Here is a 23,229-nt window from a genome sequence, read left to right as displayed (position 1 = left end):
ACTATGCTTCCAAACGGTGCTCATCTTTGTGCCCCACACTCCGGAATCTGCTGTGTTCTCTCAGACCAAGTACGGCGAGGGAATGCATTTGTGTGAAATGCACATTGCTTGTGCGAAGATCTGCACCCAGCCGTGGATTCTTGGCATTTGAATGGCTTAGGACGTCCACCTTATGGGAAGGGCCAGTGGCCATGGGTGGGTTCACAAGGCGGGTGAGTTTAGTTCTGGAGCTGATGACTTCCATCTGGCCTCAGCCCTGCAGATGAGCCAGGCTGGGGTCTCTGGGGAGCAAAACATGCACTGGTGCACATACCACACACCCTCACGCCCCTGCTCACACTGAAGGGGACAATGCTGTCGTGGGAGGAAATCTCCTTTTCATCTGTTCTCACAGCGAGGATTTGACCTGAGGATGCTTGGATTTGAATGAAATCTGATCTGTCTCAGTTCCCTCTTTGTAGCATCCTTGTCCCTCATGCTGGTCTCCCAGCCACAGAGGACCTTTCTTGGCATCACTGCCGCACATGACAGATGCTCTTCCCAGGGGGAGATCTGCTTTTGTGGGAGCCAAAGGGGGAACTTATTAATACCTATCTTACCCAGAGATCCTCAGACACTACAGCAAATGTCCCTCTAATTTGCTGCAACAAAATTAGGCCCTTAGCCTCATTCCAGAGCTAGTATTTCAGAAGTGCTTATCCACTTTGTGACTTCTACACTGTGAAGTCCTGGTAGTGGAGAGCCTTCCCTGCATGCTTGCGAGCTTTTGGACCTCTTCACCCAATGTGAGAAGCTGTCAGTGCAGATAAGAGACCCATCTCACTACCAGCTAGAGCAAACAGCACTAGGAAGGTGGCAGATGCACAGAACCCTTTCCAAATCCAAGTGAAAATGGTTTTGAATCACCCACTTTGCATCTCTCTGTCCCTCTCCAAATAGTGTCAACAATGACCCATTCATAGGCTGAATGGAATCAGACCCACTGGTGTTCCTACTCACAAAGGATGGATCACAGCAGATACCCAGAGCTTCCTATGATCAGACTCTGTCCCTAACCAAAGAGGAAATGTGGAGAATCATTTAGTCAGTTTAACTTATCCATTCTCTTCCTGTCTTTCTCTTTTCTACTCACATTCTTACCACCATAATTGGGTTCCATGCTTTTCCCTTTCCTTCCTTCCAATCCTTCCTGCCCTTCACTGGTGTTCATTTTTAAAACACTCCTTTGGGCTATGACCACCTAGCTCAAGAACTTTAATGATTCTCCGGTGCCTTCAGGCTGACACTCAACAACTTCTACAACTGTGCCACCTTCCTGCCCCAGCTGTGTCTTCAATTATTTGTTTGTGCAAATTTTATGCCTTCTGAGGGATCCAGCATTTCCTTTTTTGTCTCTGTACCATTTCTTTTTCTCTGCCTAGAATACCCAACCCTTCCCTCTAGTTTTTACCTTTTAAAAAGATCCCACCTTTCTACCTCAGTGGCTCCTCCTGTGTGATCCTGCGTACCTGCCAGGGTACCATCTGGCCTGGCTCTGTGCTGCAGCTGTGGTCGGTATAACCCTCGAGGCACCAGGCATGGACCGCCCTGTCCTCCCAGTGATCTCTGTGCAGTGTTGTCCCACAAAGACAAGAACTATGCTTCATTCTCTTACCTAACAGTATCTTTTGCATTGAAGGGAGGCTACAAATATTTGGGAACATAGGGAAAATAAGTTGTGGTAGGTTTCAACAACACTTCCTCCCCAAATCTCTTCTTAGTATGATTCTTTTCCTTCGGCTCTCTGTCTGTTCTCTCTCCCTCTTAACTGTTTCTGTTAATGGGATGTCATCCTCCCAGCTATCATTTCCAAGTCTCAAGGCTATTTGTTACAAGAGTATCTACAAGATAACAAATCCAGCTGGAGAGTTTCTGATGAAAAGCAATAACCTCCTGCCCCACCCAGTCCCACTTCCTCGAAGCAAACCTTTCTTAACCAGCCATCTTTGGCTTTAGTCTTGTGACCAATAGAGTGAATTTGAAATGAAAACCAAATTGACCTTAAACCATAAGACAGTAAGTATGGTGGACCTTATGATTGAGCAAGGCAATGAAGTGTACCGAGTATATTAAAGTATTATACTCTGCTCCAAAGAAGTAGATCAAGTAGAAGAAACGCTGAATATAAAAAGGTACTTTCTATATAGCAATGCACAAATGTAAGACTAAAAATGATAATACCTGAGGGTGGAATGGTTGGGTCATGTGCTGACTCTGTATTTAACTTTTTGAGGAAATGCCAAGCTGTTCCCCAAGGTGTGTACCCCATTTTACATCCCCACCCATAGTGTATCGGAGTTCTGACTCCTCCACATCCTCTCCAGCACGGGCTATCAGCTGTCTTTTCTATATAGCCATGCTAGAGGGTGTTGAGTCGTATCTCACAGTGGTTTTTATTTACATTTCTCAGTGAGTGATGATGTTGAGAAAACACTTTTTTAAACTGATAATTTTCTCTCTGAAATTGAAAGAAGCTCTGATGTAAATGGACTAAATGCTTCTTAACAAAAGAGAATTAGGTGGTAATGAAAGTGACTGGAGCCTTAGCTGAACTAAATTATGTCTTGGAATTCAGATAGCCAGCAAAAGGGAACCCTGGGCTTGTCAGAGACACACTTTCTATGAGAAAAGTAGAATCTAAGCAGTTCAGATAAAAGGTGGACATGTTTCTGTTTCTGTAGCTCCTGTGTGGTGGACGTTTTTGAAAAGTTTACTTTTTCATGTTTGTATATTGACAAACCCTCTTCTGTGTGGAATGAGTATGAAGATACATCTCAAGAAACTGTTCACTCACACAGGGAGCTCAATAAGTTATACCTAAAAAGAATGTGTCAATACATACAAGGCATATAGGCAATGCAAGGCCAATTGGAAGATTATAATGAGATTATGAGAATAATATCAAAAAGGCTAAATTTTAAAGACTTAACGAGATATCCTGAAGACACCAGGAGGGCTGTTTACAAACTGCATTCAGAGTAAGGTTCTCTGATTGGGGAAGATGGTGTCATATTTACTGATCGAAGGAAGGAGGAGAAAGAAAAAGAAAAACAGAACTACTGAGCTCGTATTTATCACCTCCGTCTTTCCCAGCAGATACCATAGAATTCAAAACGAAAGGGCAAAACACACATTAGGGGACACAAGAAGCCCCAGATAAGTGAGATGTCAGTTCCAAATTTCCAGGCCCAAATGAATTATACCCTCCCTTTGCCCACAAGGTTGTGTCCATACTTCTGAATCTAACACACAAGCACGTCTGACCCCCCTATATCTGTCTATATAAGTCACTCTTCCTGGTGGCAAGACTTGAGTTTCAAACTGGCTTAGGTTACGAAGGGGAAAAGCTATTGTATGGCTGTATGTGGGAATAAAGAAGACAGAAGGTATGCGGTAGGACCTCTCAGGAGCCCAGAAAAAGCTGAGTGACTCAGCCTCATGGGAAGAACAAGACACGTGGCATAGTCTCACCTCTGGAGTTGAGAACTGGGATGTCACCCGGGACCAAGGGCAGTTCCAGCAGCCGCGTCACCTGGTCAGCTCATCGGAGGGGCTCAGGGATACACGACCACCACCCATGACATAGCTTCCCTTCTTCCCTAGCTTTGATGTTTCAGGATATAGTTTCCTCTGATAGGGCTGCTCTGGTAGGACTGCTGCTACCAATTGGCTTTTATAAAACTCCATCTCCTGCTCAAGTCTCCTTACCAAGAGCAGAGAATAAATATGTATTTCCAAGTCTTTTCTATACAGCTGGATTTCTTGATTATAGCTACAAAGGTTTACCTCTGTTTTAAGTAAATAACAAACCTAAGAAAAATTGTTTTCAGGGAGGGAAAAAATCCCTAAATGCACTAAGATCGAAGTCCTTGGAACACCAGATATCTTTTATTAACCAATTCCCAATGCTATTATTCTTTGCCTTTTTGTGGTTAGGGAGGTGTTTCTCTTGTCCTCACACCCACCTTCTTTCCTTCACACCAAAGCTCCTTGCCTCCCAGCCCTGGGTACCAGCCCACTGTCCTGAGAGAGGAGAGGCTGGGACGTGTTGAGTGAGTTGCTGGAGAGCTAGAGCCGTGGCCGTGTGTCAGGTCAAGTCCTCTCTGCTTGCCTCCCGTCAGGAAGAGCTCACATTCTTTGAGAGGATTAATCTCTCATGAGAAGGGCTGTAGATGAGCCTGGAAAGGTGAGGCATAAAGAAAGAGAGGCTCTTCTGTCTTTTCTACTGTTGCTCCGGTGATTTTTCTGCCTCAGATTCCCTCACTTATCCAGATTGTAGCATGGTCCAAACCTTGGACCTACCTTCCCCTCATTCCAAAAGATAAAAGATTGCTTCTTGGAATATTATTTAAATATTCTTTCCTTACTCTTAAATTAAATCTATCAGGCTTTCTTGATAGGTTTTAGAGTTTCAAAGCCTAAACTTAAGATGAAAGATGAGCAAGTGTTTGCTTGTTGGACAGCCTCTCCAGTTTAATATCTCACCCAGCGTACGTCCTGCCTCCCCCCTGAGACCTTTCCTGCCCGTCAGCCCACCTTCATTTTTTTCCCGGTTTTAAAATTCTTGCGATGTTAACTATACATACTTCTCATTCCAATATTCAGTTACACAATGCCCTGAGTTGTTTAACCACTCTGTGTGAAAATCTTGTCTCTCTAGAGGTATAGACTGTCTGCAGAAAATGAAGACCTCTTTTTCTTCTTTTGTTTACCCCCCAAGGCTGTCCCCACAGCTCTCTGCACAGTGGTGTAGACAGAGTAGGTGTTAAAGACACTCTTGTTAGAAATTAAACTAACCCAGTAAAAGTCAGGGCTCCACTCCATTAGCCCTGTCATGGATGCTAACTTCGTTAAGTGTCTCTCTCCCTCTCTCCCTCCCCCCTACCTTTCTCTCTCATAGTAACTAAAGACAATGTCTTGGTGGTGAAAGGAACAGACTTTACCCTTAAATCTGCTAGTTGGGTCTTTTTAGATCCTGGCGTGCTAACTCACTGACGTCTAGAAAACCTGCTTCAGGCCAGGACAGTGCAGGGAGAGAACGAGGAACTGTGGACCACAGGCAGACAGGCGCTATCACTTACAGGCTGTATGAAGTTGGACAAGCCCTAAGTCTCTAAGCCTCAGCGTTTTTCATCTGTGGTTCAAAGAGACCCCTCATCACCTCCCTCCACCTGCCTCCTAGGGATGCTTTAAGATTCGAATGGGGCTCAGATGTGAAATGAACATACTCTGTAAACTGATGAAGTATTACATTAGTGTAAGAGGTTCTTACATCAGTAATCATACTGGCTAGTATTTATTGCTTACTGAGTTCTTACTGTAAGCGCCGTGTTCCAGACACACTCTACGTTGTCCGCTCTGGTAATGCTCACATCAACCCTACGGTGTAGGTACTATTATGATCCCTATTTTTCAGATAAAGGAACTGCGGCACAGAGGGCTTAAGTAGTTTGCTCAAGATGTCCCAGCCAGTTAGTGACAGCGCTGGGATATAAACCCAGGCAGTCTGGCTCTGAGGTATCTCTGGCTGCTGCGAGGAAGGAAAGGGTGGGGGGATGAAGGGCCATGAGAGTAAATGTAATCTGTAACTTACAACTATCTTCTGGGGCAGCAAACAAAGGAGAAGGTGAAGCTTCTGATTCAGCTGGCCGATAGCTTTGTGGAAAAGGGCCACATTCACGCTACAGAGATCAGGAAATGGGTGACCACGGTGGACAAGCATTACAGAGACTTCTCCTTGCGGATGGGGAAGTACCGGTACTCCCTGGAGAAAGCCCTAGGAGTCAACACAGAGGTAGGTGTGGGGGTTGCCCAGCTGGGACATCCTCCCTTCCCTCCTCCCTCAGTACTGCTGCTCAGCGCCATGGAGAGAAGCTGGGTTTGCAGAGGAATCTTCCCAGCTGTTGACCCGCAGAGCACTTGCCTTGTGTGGTTTTTTCCATGGAGAGGCTGGACCTTACTGAGCCATTGGCCTCCAGCTCTCCATGACTGGTGCTATATATGTATATTGCAAAATTGGCTGGCCAGGGATGGGGCTATGGCTACAGAACTGGGTTTTTCTTTATGTAGAGTTAACTGTTGACTTAGAGGATTAAACCCTTTATCTTGGCTTCATCAGAACAGTCTTCCATCCAATTATGTTAATCAGCAAATGATTAGAGTCCCCAGTATGTATAATGGTGCTCTTTCAAGAATAAGGGATGCAATTTGTGTAAAGTCTATGTGACATTTCAACTGAAAAGAAGTACTATTTGCCAGGAAGCAAGGGAAGACTAACTTTTAATCTCTTCTTTATAATAGGGGTCAGTAACCCATGAATTAAGAACTAAATATAGGCTGGCAATTTAATCCTAGGATTTCTAATTCTTAAATTTAAATAGGCTCATACTCTGAAGCAGGGCAGACTAGAGAGTAGAGTGGTCAAACCACTACAATTGGGGGAATTAACATTTCCCCAAGGCTTTTGCCTGTGAAACTTTTTTCCTAGAGGTTTTTATCCTATATAAATATCAAACAGTGGTTGAAATAAGTAGAGAAGGGTAATTAGAAAATTCAGTAACTGTTCTATCATTTAGCTTTCTATTTCCAAGAGAAGTTGCTTGTTTTAATAAAAATATTTACTTTTATTTTTTCCCTTGGCAAATGAAAGTTTTCTTGTCTTTATACATCTGTTTCATAGCTGTTTTAACGGTTACTAAGCAATCTTGGACTAATTTAGATGTGTGTGTGTGTGTGTGTGTGTGTGTGTGTGTGTGTGTGTGTAGATACAATCAAGACCGAAATCCTTTGGGAAATATGGCACTAATTATCAAATATGTTTGTATTTTTTTCTTTGTTGTGGGTATTAGTCCTAAGCATTTGACCTGAGCATTTCATACTTTTCTTATTTGAAAAAAAAATTATCCCTGGAAGAAAAGTGGGTGGCAGTTGGTAGGATTCCCTGTTTTCTCATACTTCTCCATTATATCTTTCTCTGTTTTTCCCCTCCACCACCTCCCCCAACTCTGGTGAGTTGCTTTCCCTGAGCATCTCCAAGGTGACCTCTGCAATCTCTCTGTGTAGGATAACAAGGACCTGGAGCTGGACATCATCCCAGCAAGCCTTTCAGATCGTGAGGTCAAGCTCCGGGACGCCAACCACGAGGTCAATGAAGAGAAGCGGAAGTCAGCCCGGAAGAAAGAGTATGTCTCGGGGGCGGGGAGGGCAGCTCCTCCCGACTGGCAGGCTCTTCTGACTGTGCTTGGCTTTCAGTGCCTCCCATCCCTTTAGTCAGCTTGCTGTGTCCTCATGGCCACCTACAGAGGTTGGAATGGACAGAACAGACGTGATGCTCCCACCCACATTTCACACTAGCCAAGGACTGTTAGGGCACTGGACAGAGGAAACGATGAACCATGTCAACGTCACAAACCATGTCTTGATCACTCCGCTTTCTTTATATTGGTGTTGCAAACTCACACATATCTAAGGATATGCAAGGGCTTTATGAAGAATATTTTGATAGATTCCTTTTGAATACTGCTGGGAAAAAAATAGTGTATCCTAAGATTAAGAAGTCCTCTGTAGTTGACTTTATCAAAATGAAGTAGGACCACAGGTCCCTTGGAGCTGAAGAAATTGAAGCTGGTCTGTGAAGTCAGAGCTAGTGTTTCATCTGAGAGGTGTATTAGTTTGTTAGTGGCGATATAACAGACTCTGACAAGCTGGGTGGCTTAAACAACAGAAATGCATTATCTCACAGACCTGGAGGCTGGAAGTCTGAAATCAAGGTGATGGCAGGGTTGGTTCCCTCTGAGGGCTGGGGGCGCAGGCTCTGTTCCAGGCCTTTCTCCTTGCCTTACAGATGGCTGTCTTCTTGTTCATGTGTCTTTCTCCCTGAATATATACCTGTGTCCAGATTCCACCCCCTACCCTTTAAGGACACCAGTCATTTTGGAATGGGGGCCCACCCTCCTCCAGTATGACCTCCTCTTAACTAACTGCATCTGTAATGACTCTATTTCTAAATAAGGTCATATCTGAGGTACTGAGGGTTGGGATACAACATATGCATTTTAGGGGAGACACAGTTCAACTCATGACAGGGAGGGGAATGAGGAGATGACACTTGGCCGGATCTCCCTGCCAGGCTCTCTCCACGGCACCAAATAGCCAGAAGATGGTAAGGGGTGGGTAGAAAATAAAACAAAATGGGGTCGAAGGTACTAGAGCTAAATTATGAAGAAAAACAGGCAAAACTGCAGAAAGCAGATGAAGAAAAGGGAGAAGAAGGTAGAAGCATGCCACAACCCTAGGCAGTAAAATCAAAGACGACTTTGCAAAGCGTGTGGGATTACGTTCCTTCTGATCTTCCTTCTCTCCTTGTTTACCAAGCACTTACAGTGTCCTGGAAACTTTGCTTACAGGATCTTGTTTAATCCTTGCAGCAGCCCTGTGTGATCAGCTGTTTTATAAGTAAGGAGTCTGGGGCTTGGAGAAGCAAGTTCTACTTCTAGTAAACAGCAGTCATAATTCAATTCCTATTTGTCTGACTTCAAAGCTCATGCATTTTCTGCTCTGCCAATGGAGTAAGAATAGAAAGAGAGTGGCTCATTAACTCCTGCAAAAGGGATTTTTTTTAATTAATACTTTAATTTTAATAGAAAGGCCCCTGCTAAAACCAGGTATTGCTTTAAGGAAAATCCCACCAAGATAAAGGTTCAGGAAAAGATGCTGCTCATTTTAATATTTCTTATGAAATTTCCAACAGGACACCCTTTGGGGACAATCTTTCTCAAAAATGTTCATGTAATGAAGCGCCTTGGAAATAGGAATTCTCGTTATGAAGTACAATGAAAACTTGACATAGAAAGCCTAAGATAAATGTATAAATATATACTTTGTGCTGAATTAGAGATTATTGCATATCACATGCCAGCTAGGAAGCACCTTTTCTAATACAAATTTGTGGAAAAAAAAAAAAACCAGAAATGAAAATGTAGGTACTTTGCGATGAAGCCACACGTCATTAGTTTAACACCCTCTAAGTACCTTGTGTTGTTTAGGAGCCCGAGGAGGAGGGAGCCCTCTTCTTGCACATGCACAGCGCAGGCTTCTCTTTATGGGAGGCTGAAGAGCAGTCATTTGGCCTTGTTAGCGAATGCTGACACACACTCAATTTCATGCACAGCAGTTTGTGCAGTTTGTGATATAAAATAGCCCCATTCGAAGCCAGAGGTCGGTGCACTATGGCCCACAGGCCAGATCTGGCCCACTACCTGTTTTATGTAGTCTTTAAGCTAAAAATTATTTTTTAAATATTTTTAAGGAGTTGAAAAATATCAAAAGAAGAAGATTTTGTAACATGAAAATTATCTAAAATTATTTTCTATCCATAAATAGTTCTATTGGCCACACTGTTTTTTTAAACATATTGTCTGTGGCTCCTTCCACACACAACAGCAAAGCTGGGTGGTCGTGACAGAGAATGAATGGCCCACAAGTGTCTACTGTCTGACTCTTTACAGAAAAATCTTTGCTAATCCCCCATCTCGGTGGTGGTGTCTTGCTTGGCCATCTGTTTCTGGCTTTGAAACCTGGTTTACCCTACGGTACCGTGAACTGTTTTGGTTTAATAAGTCAGCAGTTCTGCTGAACAGGAATGATCATTCTGGGAGCTGTAAGAGAAATGTGGGGACCTGAGATTCAAGCTGTCTAGTTGGTGGAAATGAGTGTGAGCAGTGCTGCAAACTTGTGCCCCCATGCACACAAGCACACATGTGCCAGCAGAGAGTCACAACATGGTGGAACCAGGGTGGAGAAGGGGGAGAGCATGGAACCGCTGAGCACAGACATGCTGAAGGGATACAGAGCAAATGATCAGAGTGACAGGGGCTTGGGGGATAATACTCAGCAAGGAGTTGTGAGAAAGGAAGAAATGTACGTTGGTAAAGTAGAAAGATAGAGCGTCCAGGATGTCATGAATACTGGGAGCAGGGGGCTGTGCAGTTTGAAGGAAGGGAGATAATACCTCTCTAACCAAAAAAGCCCATTGGTTCCTTCTAGATTCATCATGGCAGAGCTGCTCCAGACAGAGAAGGCTTACGTGAGGGACTTACACGAGTGCTTAGAGGTAAGTTTTACAGTAATCAGTCCTCAGCTGTGTTAGAAAACGATGTGCTTGCCACATCAAGTCCTGGAGAGGAGCTCAGTCCTCTCTGTCTTCTCCCAGAGCTTGGAGAATAAAAAGCCAACCAGAGGACATCTTTTTCCTAGAGTCAGTAATAATTGCATGGGAGTTTAAAGTGCTTTGGAAAAGAAAACTTTTCTCAGACTGGAACTAGACTCAGCAAAGAAAAGCATGTAAGACACTTGAATTCAAAATAAAAACCATGACACAGTCAGTGAACTTAAGTGGAGTCTGAAAGTCTGCATCCTCCCCCGACACACACATTTAATAGATGAGAAGGGTGTGGAGTTGTGCTCTTGCTGAAGTCCAGGATGGGAGTTTCCCCAGCAGCAGTTCAAGATGATGGGGCATTCAGGTTTTCCCCTTCCCCTTCTGCTCACTTACCATCGCACTTTTTACTCTCTGCATGGGTCCCCAGTCCGAGCCTTACCCCACAGGGTTGAAGCCCTGTTTGCTTCGTGTGTGTTCCTGGGGCAGTGCTTGCCAGTGATGGGACTGTTGCTGTCTTACAGACCTACCTGTGGGAAATGACCAGTGGTGTGGAGGAGATCCCCGCTGGGATCCTTAATAAGGAGCATATCATCTTTGGCAACATCCAGGAGATCTACGATTTTCATAACAAGTAGGTTGGTGGAGGGTTTCGGTGGAGCACACTTAGGGCCAAAAGTACCCAACAGCACAGCTGCCCCACTAGTGGACCAAAGCTGGTTGGGAAGGCTCTCCCGGTCAAGTGTTGCCGGTTACATTTTCTAAGTCACTTGCTGTCAGACTTCTTTCTCACTCACCCTTCTTTCTCCACAGTAGTCCTAAATTCCTAGTGAAGGGTGAAGTCATGTATTCAGCAGTGTCCCTCCCCTGTTCTCCTAAGGGACCTAACATCTTTATACCCAATCAGAATGATAGCCAGGCTTTGAGGAAATAAAAGTAGCTTTTCCTCGTTAGAACTGTGGGGAATTCTGACAATAGAATTCATCTGAGGCTAACCGTTCCACCCTGTGGGCCTTAGGTTTCAAATTCCATTGAAGTTTTCTTTCAACCTGTTTCCTCCATCCCCAACTACCTGATCATCCTCACCCTCAAGCAAAACAGCTACAGAGAGAGAGAGAGAGAATCAAAATACCTCATGGAACACATTTTTTGACAGCTTATAGGCTAGAGCATCCATTGACCCTGTATGTTTTGTTGAAATCAGTAGAATCATAAAGCCCTAAAACCTCACAGCTCATTTCTTTCCAGCCCCTAACTTGATTTAAGTATCTTTGTACAGCATGTTAAACAACATATTCCATTATTAACAAAGGGTCAGCCAGAACATTGGTTGGTTAGTTACATAATCAGCTTATAGTACTAAGTTTCCAAAGTACAAAGAGAGGGAGCCTCAAGACACAAGACATAACGTTGACATACAGCAGTCACCCCGCACTGTGCAGTGGCACTTTCTGCAGGAATGGAAATGGTCCACATCTGTGCTGTGCTCTACAGGAGCTGCTGGGCATGTGCAGCTGTTGGACACTTGAAGTGTGACTAGTGCTCCTGAGAACTGAATTTTTGACTTTATTTAATGTAGATGGCAAGTGGCTGCCATGTCGGACAGCCCAGCTCTAGAAAATGAGACCTCAGCATGGCCCTTTGCTAAGAATGACCAAGAGGCAAGTAAGAGTGGGTATAAAAGTATCTTGAGTTCTGAAAGGTCTGAATAAGGGGTGGAGAGTAACTCCTTTCTTATCAATTCCTGATAATTAATCCCCTAGAATGTCATCAGATGGCATTAGTGTAAAGGGAACATAGAATACGTAGCTCCCATGACATATTAACCTTGTCAGATTATGAAGGCCTAGGGTGAAAATACCTTCTGACTTTCTGGAGCACTTAATCAAAGTTCCCAGTCTTTTTTTTTTAATCCAAATTTTAACACTTTCCATATGGTGTGTCTAGAAATCTCCAGACATCGAAATATTCTTTCCTCATGCCTATAGAATAAGATCCCGTAAAGCCATTCTTGACCTTTGATCCCAAATCCTGTCAGCTGAGCCCAGCTTAGCATTATCCTGTCTCCTGCAGGATATCTGGGAAGACGTGGGCCTGGAAAGCAGTAAGTTACATTACTTTTCTTTTCTGATTTATGATCTCTAGGATTTAGTCAACAAGTCTCACTTTCCTCATATCCTTACCAAATTGACAAGGTATAAAAATAGAGATCGCTACGTGCACCTCCTCTGAGACCTGTTTTTGCCAGGTCATTGTATAAGGGGAAAGACTGTTCATCTCAAAACTGACCAATTGTAACAAAATATCTAGCATAACCATGCTGTGTTCTGGTTTTATGATGTAATTCCAGTAAGCTACAGCAAGCAGTTTGGTGGTCTTTTAAATAGCTGTAAGTCTACCTACCAGCTACAAACTATATTTCTAAGAAACCCACAAAGTAAATAAGTCAAGTTAAACCATGTGGAATGTTGCATTCTGTACAGGAGTAAATTCAGTGATGGAGAACACAGCTACTCAGCAAATGTTACCTATTTATAACATTATAAAGAAACAAGAAGAAAATAAAAACCACCTTCTGAGCAACCAAAAGAGGTATCACAAAGATAAAGTTCTTATCTTTCCATAGAAACACCTTTCTATTCTTCCTAAAAGCCACTTTACCTGTTGGTTAGATCGTTTCCAAACCCACAGCAATTTAGAAACAGCAAATAAGAATCAAGACCTTGAGCAAGTAGGTTGATACCAGCAGCGTAAAGTCAAGTCTGGCAGGAAAGAAAACAGACAAACTAGGGGGAAAAAAAGAGGCAAAAGAATCCCCCAAATCATAGTGGTCAAGGGCTATCCTGTGTTAGTGCAAACAATCCTTTGCCCCAGTATAGAGCCCAGCACGGCCACCATATTACAGTCGAGCATAATCATATATTAGTAATAACCCGGAATCATGGGCATATTCTGCATTAAAAAGCAAGGAACTCTGTAGTGCATTTAGAAAGCTATCCACCAAAAAACATGTTTTAAATTATCCACAATTTAAGGGAACATCCAAGAAAATCAAGCTGCGTATTAACCATACAGGTTTGGGAGGACTGAGACTTTCCTCTTCTCATAACACATGTTTCTACTTATGCCACACACATTTTGATTAATGTAGAAAGCATAACACTTCTAAAATTTTTAATGAGAAAGAAATAAAATGGCAATTAAGCCAACTTTGAAAATGCAGAAACTGTCAATTCCATAAGAATCCACATCTTTCACAGCCTGGCGCACAGTAGACTTTAAGTAAATATTTGTTTGGTGGACAAATGGATAAATGGACTAAAAATAGAACTGCAACTTGCAGACTATGGCTAATGCCATTCAAGTTATGATTCAGTCTTTTGTTTATGAAAGTCTCAAGACATGAAAACCCATGAGGTAGTTTTTTTTCCCCATCATTACCAGAACCTTCTAGACCAGTAAAATAATTGAATGTCTAAATGAAGGAGTTTTCTGGGCACTTCTTAATGGGAAGACCAGACAGTGTTCCAAACACCTGTTTGCTCTTCAGGAATACTTTTCTGAAATGGTCACTTTTTTGCCTGAAAGGGTTCTTTTCGACCCCGATTGTTTGCGTCTTTTCAAAATTATCATCAAATGCTATCTAACAGAGAAGCATACGCCTCTCATTTCCAGTGCATCGCTCGGGTTATCTGCCTGTGCTCCAGAGAGAATGAGGGCAAGAGGGAGGGAGGGAGGGGATTCGGAGGCAGAGGGACTGACACTGACGCTGCCTGTATAACCACACCAGCTGAGTCACTGGGAAATTAGTACCTAGACCAAGGGTGAATATGTTAAGTATTTCCCCTAGTTAGTATTGATCCTTTTAAATGGTGTCACTTTGAAAAATGGCAATCAATGTTAGTTGTGTGTGTGTGATCTTTCTCTAGGCCCTTCATCTGTATAGATTTTGAATGGAGAATTCCCAAGTACCAGGATTTTTATAAAGAAGAACAATTCAAATGCAGAACTTACTATCTGCGAGTGGTGGTTTTAACACAGATTGGAGGTTTACGTGGAATGATGCTTAGTTTTTACCCTTCACTCTCCCCATCTTCATATTACGTCCCTTCTCTGTAGAACTAAGTGTAAAGATCATGAAACTTCTCTACTCAGAAACTACTTCCATTTCTGTTGCATCTTGCTACATATTCCAGGATCACTCAGATGAGGCAGTATATTCCAGAAATAGATTCCCCCAAATGGTAATGGTTTTGTTAATTCTGTCTCCACACTTTGACTAACCTACAACTTGTAATTGGGAAAAATAATTGTTTTCAGTTTGCCTTGATTGTTAGATTGTCTTTGGTAAGCACAGCTGTTCATTTTAAATGCTCATCACCTTCAGTTAAACCTGAACTTTACGTTTTCCTTTTCAGTTATTGGAGATACAGCCATGTGTGAGTCTGGGCAATAACATTTTTATAAAATCTCTGCTGTCAGGGCTCAGGGTCTGCGGGACCATCAAGTATAAGCAGAGAGGCCAGCGATTTGCCCAACATGTGACATCCCCCCACCTAAAGATTAGGCGTAGATTCCAGGGGTTGGGCCTTCCCTCCCCTTCTCCATAGACCGCCAGCTGCACTGCCAAATCTGGTTTGTCTGATTCATGTCTAACCAGCTTCCACGTGGATACCCAAATTTGAGGCACACTTCACCCCATTTCTTCCATAGGTATGTCATCCAGGTCACACACCCTTGCAGTCACCTAAAGTGAGTCAGTTTTCAGCAAAGGTTGGAGAGGCAGGTAGGTGACCAACAGCCAGGGCTGGATATCCCTTCTGCATACTCCCTCCTCCAGGCCTGGCCAGAAGCTATTCAATTTGGCCTCAGCCACCACCCACGGCCCTCCCAGCCTTGTGTTCCCCAGGCCTGAGGCTCACAGATCAGGGCTTGAGTTAAGTGAGACTGAGCCTGGAGCACTGGTCAGGCCAGGGCAGCCCACCAGGGCACCAGGTGGCCGGGGTCAGCCAGGAGCAGAGGGTCGTGTGCAGCAGAGGGTGAAGACAAGTTGGGGGGAAGTGGTGGAAAATGTTGGGGAACAACTGTACTAGGCCCACACTTCCACAATCTTCCCAGAGTTCCATCCTGGAGTCAGCCCTCTGCTGGTTTAGAGACAGAGCTGGTACCCAGTGAGGAATCTAACCCAGGCTCTGCCCTCTGAGTTCTGGGAATTAGTGAGGTACCTGTGGTAAGGGTGGAGGTGAGCACAAATGCAGTTCAAAGGAGCAAAGAAAATAGCCTCAGTTGACTTAACGGGAAGGCTTCCCAGAGGAGGGGGCATTTGAGATGGAATTTAAATAACAGAGCTGTCTCCGTTGATGATGGAGGAGAGTTTGAACATAGGCACTCCCAGGGAAGGGAGTGGTGAAGTCTAGACGGTAAGCTCAGAGACTACGGGAGGACTTTGTGAGTCTCAATCCTGGATCAAGGGTGGGGGAGGTCTGGCTGTCACACTCCCAGTTAGACTGTGTCTTCTCACATCTGTGTCTGTGATACTGAGGCACAGGGAGGGAGAGGTGGGGGGTGGAGGTAGTCAGAATGGTGATGGAGGGGAGCGCGAAGGAAGGGAGGAGAGAGACAGAGTGAGTGGGCAAGTGGGATAAAATACCTGAAGAGAGAGGTGAGAACAATGAGGTGGTGGGGGAGAGAGGAAAGGAGATGGGAGAGGGGGCAGTACTGGAGGGAGGTTCTAGATAGATAGAAGGGGGTTGGGAGACTAGAAAGAGAGAAAGGAGGAGGGAGGGTTGAGGATAAGAGGGAAGGGGAGAAATGGATGAAGAACTAGACCTCCCTGGGGCTACCATCCTAATGCAGACAGGGGAATCAACAGTGTGCTTTTCAAACATTTTTTACCATGAACAGGAGAAAAAGGTTATACATTATGTCCTGATACGCACATGCTTACATATTATGTATAATAGGAAAATTAAGTTCTTCAAAATAAGACCCTCACTATGTGTGATGCACTCTGATAGTTTGAATTAGGCTCCATTTCTCCTTTTTTATTGCTGGTGTCCTCCCACTGGATTGATTTTACAACCCCTTGAAACGCAGTGGGTGGATCTGTCGCTGCCAAGTGAGGAGCTGGCGCCACCAAGTGGTGAGAACAGGATGTGCAGGCCACCACCCCTCTGCGGGGCCACACTGCCAGGCGGTAGGTGGCTGCCTTCTCTGCCTCTGCTACTCCTTCCCACACACACACCTTGCTTTAAAATATGCATATTCTGTGGTTTCTATGCTTCTTCCCCCTCTCCAAATGCCTTTGGTATTAGTTTTATCCCATTTACGGAAAAATTAGAGAATTACAATATAAGTTTGGAAGAAAACCTTTAAAGAAAATCTCGTTCTAGTCTACTCCCTTGTTTCACAGAAACTGGAGCTTACAAAGGTTTGTGACCTGCCCAAACTGATTCACAGCGCAGCCGAAGAAGCCAGGTCTTCACAACTCCCTCTTAAATCACACTGTCATTTTCTTCATATTCAAATGCCAAGCAACGAGGAGGGGGAAGACCTGTTGTGATTTTTCTTGGGCCCTAAAGCCACACGCTGAGGGATAACCCCTGTTGCAGGCCTTCCACAACCCATCAGAAGGGACCTAGAAAATGCAGCTGTGATTTTGTTGCTGTTTGCTTTCTCAGTAAGCTGTCAACACTGTTGCTGGTTATAGATGTAGCAGGATAGGGTCTAAATGTGTCAAAGTCCTGTTCATTTTAGCTGTGTACACTGACTGCTTAGCATTCATGCCTACTTGCTAAAAAGCACATCAGTGGCTATGAATAACATTAAATGTGAGATTAATTATCTTTTACTTTAACATTACACTTACATGTGTGCAATTCTTTTTGATTCATCTGCTAAACAAAATTAGAAAATATAAGGAAAATACATTCATCAGATAGCAGTGCCTCAAGGTGAGCTGCTGCTTGAGGTGGGGGGCTGAGGGTGGGGCATATGCTGAGTAGGAGGCCAGCCCTGCACACCTTTCCCCTTCATCTCTAGCCTAGGCTGAAGTTTCTGCCGTGAAATGAAGAGACAGACCCCAGTGATGGGCATGGCTCAGCCCAGGTGATCAAACTGTGCTGATTAAACACTTTTGTGAGCAATCTGGCACCCTCCCTGAGTGCGTATGCCTCTCTATTAGTTTAATAACTGCTCGGTGTGCTAACCAGCTGTCCTGGCCTGCAAGACAGAGCTTCTTCCCTGCTAGGCTCTGAAGCTGTCTGGTTACTAATGGGTCCCTTGGAAACGATCTCTCGCTCCACTAGTATGAAAGCATTGATGAAAGCAAGTGACTTAGGCTTCCTGCAAATAGTGAGCCTGACATCTTTCTCCCCACTTTATTGATTTATGTCTCCTCACTGTTCTTCTTTCCCCCTTACCACAGCCTAGCCCGCTTCATTCCCCCTCTCACCAAGTGTGCATGCACAAGAGCACGAGCACACAAGACCATCACCCTTACTCCTCTTTAAATGCAAGCTGCACCGTTGACGTAAAGGTCTGTCTTCTGGACCACATTTTGAGTTCCTCGGGGAAGGATACGCTTTTCCAGAAGCAGTAAGACTACAGGTCAAATTTACCTTTGGCAAGAGTAACGAAATCAAAATGACTCAGGGTGCCTTTGGAATGGAATGCTGTTTCCATAGTACTTAATGGCAAAGCTCACAAAGCTTGTCTAACAATAAATGCTAGAGGTTTCATTTCCTAGGATTCTATACAAAGCCAGAGGGAAGCATTTTCCTCATAAAGTAGCTGCATAACGTATTACATCACAATAATTTAATAGAGTAATGACATTGCTTAGATCTTGACATTTCTTTTTTTATTAAAGTGTAGTTGCTGTACAATATTATATAAGCTACAGGTGTACAACATAATGATTCACAATTTTTAAAAGTCATTCTCCACTTATAGTTATTATAAAATATTGGTCATATTTCCCGTGCTGTACAATATGTCCTTGTGGCTTATTTTATACCTGGTAGTTTGTACCTCTTAATCCCCTGCCCGATACTGCCCCTCCACCTTCCCTCGCTGTACTGGTGACCACTAGTTAGTGCTCTGTATCTATGAGTCTTTCTTTTTGTTACACTTAGCAGTTTGTTGTGTTTTTTAGACTCCATGTATAAGTGATAACATACAGGATTTGAATCCTGACATTTCTTTAAAAGCTTTACTCATTTCTGAAAGAGCCCCAGACATTCACACACTTAAACTCCTTGCTGTGCTTCTTCTCCCATGATACAATAATTACTGCGATGGTGGGGGCTGAGGTGTTGCTACAGAACAGTGGAGGTGGAATATTCCATCACTTGTGGAGAGTGTTGGGCCCTCTTGTGCTTTAATTTAAACTCATCATGTCTATTTGAAGTAAGCAGAATGATACTGTCATCTTCATAAGCTTCAAATAAAAAAGCAAAATAGAGTTTGATATCGCCACTTGCCTTCAACAAATACATCAAGTTGATAGAGCACATCTTACTCAAAATTATGAATTGAGATGCCCAGCACAAGACAAGTAGCTTTTCTACTCCTTTGCTTTTTTATGAAATGAAGTCATATGGAGTTGATATCGGGTCTGCCAACTGGGAGCACACTGGAATGGGGCATTTGCCTTCAAAAGCCTATCTGTGGCTGGATGCATTAGAATTATCCAGGGAGCTTCGCTAAGCAGTACAGATGCTCAGATCTAAACCTCAGAGGGCAGTGCACAGCCAGGTCATGGGCCCACTAACTAATGTTTTCCAAGAGTTTTCCTTGAGACAAAGTCTGATACTTCCCCCAAAAGTGTTCTCCTCGCAAAGAAGTTTGTGAAGCCCTGCACACTGTCTCTACCTCAGAGATTTATAGTGTGCCTCACCGTATTTCAGAATTTCAGAAGTTCTGCAGTAAAGAAACCAGTTTAGCCCAGCATTTCCCAGACTTATATGATAGGTGACCTTGAAATCCAATTTGTGTGTAATACCCAATCAAGATTTTCCCAGGATGTGGTTTAGGAAAAGGTAATCTATTATGTATTTTCCACCAGGGGCTTGGTGGGAAGAGCTCCCTGGGAATAAGTCTCCAGGAGTGGAGTGGAGTAAGGTTGGGAAGCACCAATTGGAAGAGCTAATGATTACTAGTGCCTGCTGTATGCCAGGCACTGGGTTGTGTTCTTCACCTTCATGGATTTATTAAGTCCTCACAACAACCCCATGAGGTTATTTTAAAATGAGAAAAATGGGACTTTGGAGGAGCCCCTCACAGCTGTGACTAGGTGCTAATTCTGATTCTTTAACCTGTGCTTGGTTGTGGGAGGAAAGGAAAGTGAGTCCTGGGACCATAGTAGCGGGGCTAGTGGGATTTGCTCTTAAAACCTTCATTTTTTTGGAAAGGCATTAATTGTAGCAATGATATTCTATGTACTTAATTCATTTTAAAGTGCTTTCATTTCTTGAGAATTTCCAAAGAGAGCATCTTTCCATTGGTTTTTGATAGCTGCTGTCACGAAAAGTCAGGGTATTGCTCTATTTAAATCACCAAGATTTTAAATGAAATTGCTAGCACCATCTTCAGCATCAAGATCAATTATCAGCTTTGTGGATATAATTACCACTGTCTGCTTAAAATTAACCTTAAGTGACCAGGCCACTGACCTTGGGTCATAAGTCAAGGAAAGAGAGAAGCTTTCTCTGAGTCATCACGGAGTCATTGCAACTTCAACATCAAGAATACAGGCTTTTTTCCTCTCATTTATTTAAAAGACTCTTTAAAAACTACATTATATGTAATCTCAGCAACATAAATGTAAAAGATCCTGAAATTCTAACAATACTTTTTCTTTTTGGCCCAGATTTCCTTTCTGTTTTTGAAAGTTAGGCTCTTTGATATTAAGATATATGTTATTACCTTTTTTTAAATTGAAGTATAGTCAGCTAGAATGTGTCAATTTCTAGTGTACAGCATAATGTTTCAGTCATATATATATATATTTGTCTTCATAAAGAATACAGTTTTATATCCTGTATGGAATGTCATGATTTTGGTTGTATCATTTATTTAATCGCCTTTAAAGGACTTCGAAGGGCGTGTGTGCTATGGGAATCAGAGTGAGGGGATTGGAGTGAGAGGCTGAGAGTGGGGAAGTGGAGGTTTCTTACGAGCTGAGAGCAATTATCCTACGTGCCCTGGACTCCAAATTCTCCTCTTTCTCTCCGCTTCCAAGCACTCTCTTCCTCCTGGTTCTCCTTTCTTTAAAGCAGTTCTTTTTCTTTCACGAGTCCTTGTCCTAGAAGAGCCCATCAGGTTTTCTTTCCCTCTTGCCAAGCCATTCCAGCCCCAACCCCAGGCCTGTTCAGTCCATCCTGGTTCAGAGCTGGAGTTCACCCATTGTCTTCATAGAGACTCACACTGAAGGGTAAGAAATGACCACGTGAAGAGTATCTCAACACCTGAAAAACTACCTCTGAAGATTTTGTACATTATAGTATTTAGTGTTCCCATGGAAAAGAACCACATAATAAATGACTTCTAGAATTCAGTTCCAGAAATAAAAATTATAACATATCACAAATATATTAATGTATCTATAGTAACATATTATATTTCATTATGTATATATGGTAATAAGCCAGGTTGCTTCTCTTTACAACAACAGCGAAAAAAAAAAAGATGTTTTCTTTTTGGCTGTGAAAAAAGTTTGATCCTCAGTGACGGTATTAAGTAATTTTTTTTTCTGTTTCTAATTTAGAAGTCATATTAAATACATGTGTGTCACCTGCAGTTCTTCTTAAAGTAGCAACAAATACGATACTTTATTGATTTTTGAGTGCTACATATTTGCTTTTCAAAAGCCCAAATAGCATTATAATCACTCCTTCCGTGATTCAGATCAGGATACTCTAAAATTCAGGGGAAAGATGATTATCATCAAATGGGTACCACTAGGAGTCTTCAGAATTTTTAGGTGACTTTTTCTTATTACTAAAGTCATATCCATTTATTACAGAAAATTTAAGTGGTAGATGGACAAAAATATGTATCATCTGTGATCCCACCAGTCATTAGCATTTTGGCCTTCCAGATATGACTTGCCAAATACTTTTTAATTGCACATATGTATTTCTTTAAACCAAAACCAACATCTTTCTATGTCATTGAAGGGGGAACACAAGTAACACATACATACAGCCCATAACCACTTGTAATTATAAGATACTGCCAGAATGCTTGGGCAACAGGAACCAGGGAGTGTAAGTCAAATCAATAAAATGTATTTGTTCTAATGGTAGAGGTAAGTAATGGAATAATTCAGACCTGCTTTATATCCTTTAATTTTTGAATTAATTTTTAAAATCAAAATTAAATAGAAAAGTGTAGATTGATATCTGGCTCTCAAAAGGAGTTCCAGTAACCTGAGGGCAGTCTTTCAAAAAAGAGACAAGGAGACACAGATACTGACTCCTGGAAGTTAAAGCACACAGCTGCCTAATGTGTATGAACATGGTAAAGGAGTCCGAGTTTAAACAGGCAGAACATTAACAGTGCCTGCGCACCGTCAAGGCTGATCTAGAAGACTGCAGCCAGGAACTGAGGCATTGTGCTGGTCCCAGAGTGAGCTGTGGCAAAGCTACTCTGTGTATCCTGTCCCCAGACTTCCTGGGAGAGCCCTGTCCCCATGCAGTCTCTGGATACACCCCATGGTCAGTAAACACTCCTATATCCTCCTATATCCCTACTGACCCACAGGTAGCATGAGCCAGAAATAAACTTGTTGTTTTATGCTTTAAAAAAAAACAGGTATAGACTGAGAAAACTCACTCATCACTATCGTCATCCACCCTGTTCCTTCACCTGGTTTCCTGTGGTAATGACTTTTTTAAAAAAGTATATTTGAGTTGTTTCCAACCCCCTTTTATTTCATGCGGTACTGCAGTGAATGCTTTTCTTTACATGTCATTTTGCACATGTGGAAGTCTATTTGCTCGACTCTTTTTTTATTGAGGTATAGTTGATGGACAGTGTTATAAGTTTCAGGTCATAGTGATTCACAGTTTTAAAGGTTACAATCCATTTATAGTTATGATAAAATACTGGCTATATTCCCTGTGTTGTACAATATATCCTTGTTGCTTACTTATTTTATACGTAGTAATTTGTACCTCTTAATCTCCTACTCTGCTCTTGCCCCTCCCTCTCCCCACTGGTAACCACTAGTTTGTTCTCTATATCTGTGAGTCTGTTTCTTTTTTGTCGTATTTACTACTTTGCTGTGTTTTTTAGACCCCACATACAGTAATATCATACAGTATTTGTCTTTCTCTGTCTGACTTATTTCACTTAGCATAATACCCTCGGAGTCAATCCACGTTGCAAATGGCAAAATTTCATTCTTTATGGCTGAGTAGTATATATATTATATATAAATAACACATCTTCTTTATCTTTTCATCTCTTGGACACTTAGGTTGCTTCCATATTTTGGCAATTGTAAATAATGCTGCTATGAACATTTGGGTGCATGTATCTTTTCAAATTAGTGTTTTCATTTTTTTTTTCGGATATATACTCAGGAGTGAAATTTCTGGATCATATGGTAGTTCTATTTTTAGTTTTTTGAGAAACTTCCATATTGTTTTCTACAGTAACTGCACCAATTTACATCCTCACCAACAGTGTACAAGGCCTCCCTTTTCTCCACATCCTTGCCAACATTTGTTATTTGTGTTCCTTTTGATGATGGCCATTCTGACTGATATGAGGTGATGACTCATTGTGATTTTAGTTTGTATTTCTCTGATGATGATATTGAGCATCTTTTCATATGCCTGTTTGCCATCTGTATGTCTTCTTTGGAAAAATGTCTATTCAGGTCTTATGCCCATTTTTAAATTGGGTTTTGTGCTTTTTTGATGTCGAGTTGTGTAAGCTGTTTATATATGTTGAATAGTAAGCCCTTATCAGTTACATCATTTGCAGATATTTTCTCCCATTCAGTAGGTTGTCTTTTCATTTTG

The 23,229-nt window shown here is 42.6% G+C and overlaps 1 protein-coding gene across 2 annotated transcripts in view; it reads left to right on the top strand.

Moving 5' to 3' along the window:
- LOC102532976 (kalirin RhoGEF kinase) overlaps positions 1-23,229 on the top strand; it is a 443,405-nt gene that overhangs the window by 375,196 nt on the left and 44,980 nt on the right. For both annotated transcript variants that reach the window (XM_072963937.1, XM_072963936.1), the window contains exons 22-25: positions 5,651-5,833; positions 7,102-7,220; positions 10,084-10,150; positions 10,720-10,829. In XM_072963937.1, coding sequence (XP_072820038.1) covers positions 5,651-5,833; positions 7,102-7,220; positions 10,084-10,150; positions 10,720-10,829 — 479 coding nt within the window. The remainder of the gene's footprint in view (positions 1-5,650; positions 5,834-7,101; positions 7,221-10,083; positions 10,151-10,719; positions 10,830-23,229) is intronic.

The sequence above is a fragment of the Vicugna pacos genome, chromosome 1, assembly GCF_048564905.1.
Source record: "Vicugna pacos chromosome 1, VicPac4, whole genome shotgun sequence".
NCBI lineage: Eukaryota > Metazoa > Chordata > Mammalia > Artiodactyla > Camelidae > Vicugna > Vicugna pacos.
This window is presented reverse-complemented; position numbering and strand designations above follow the sequence as displayed.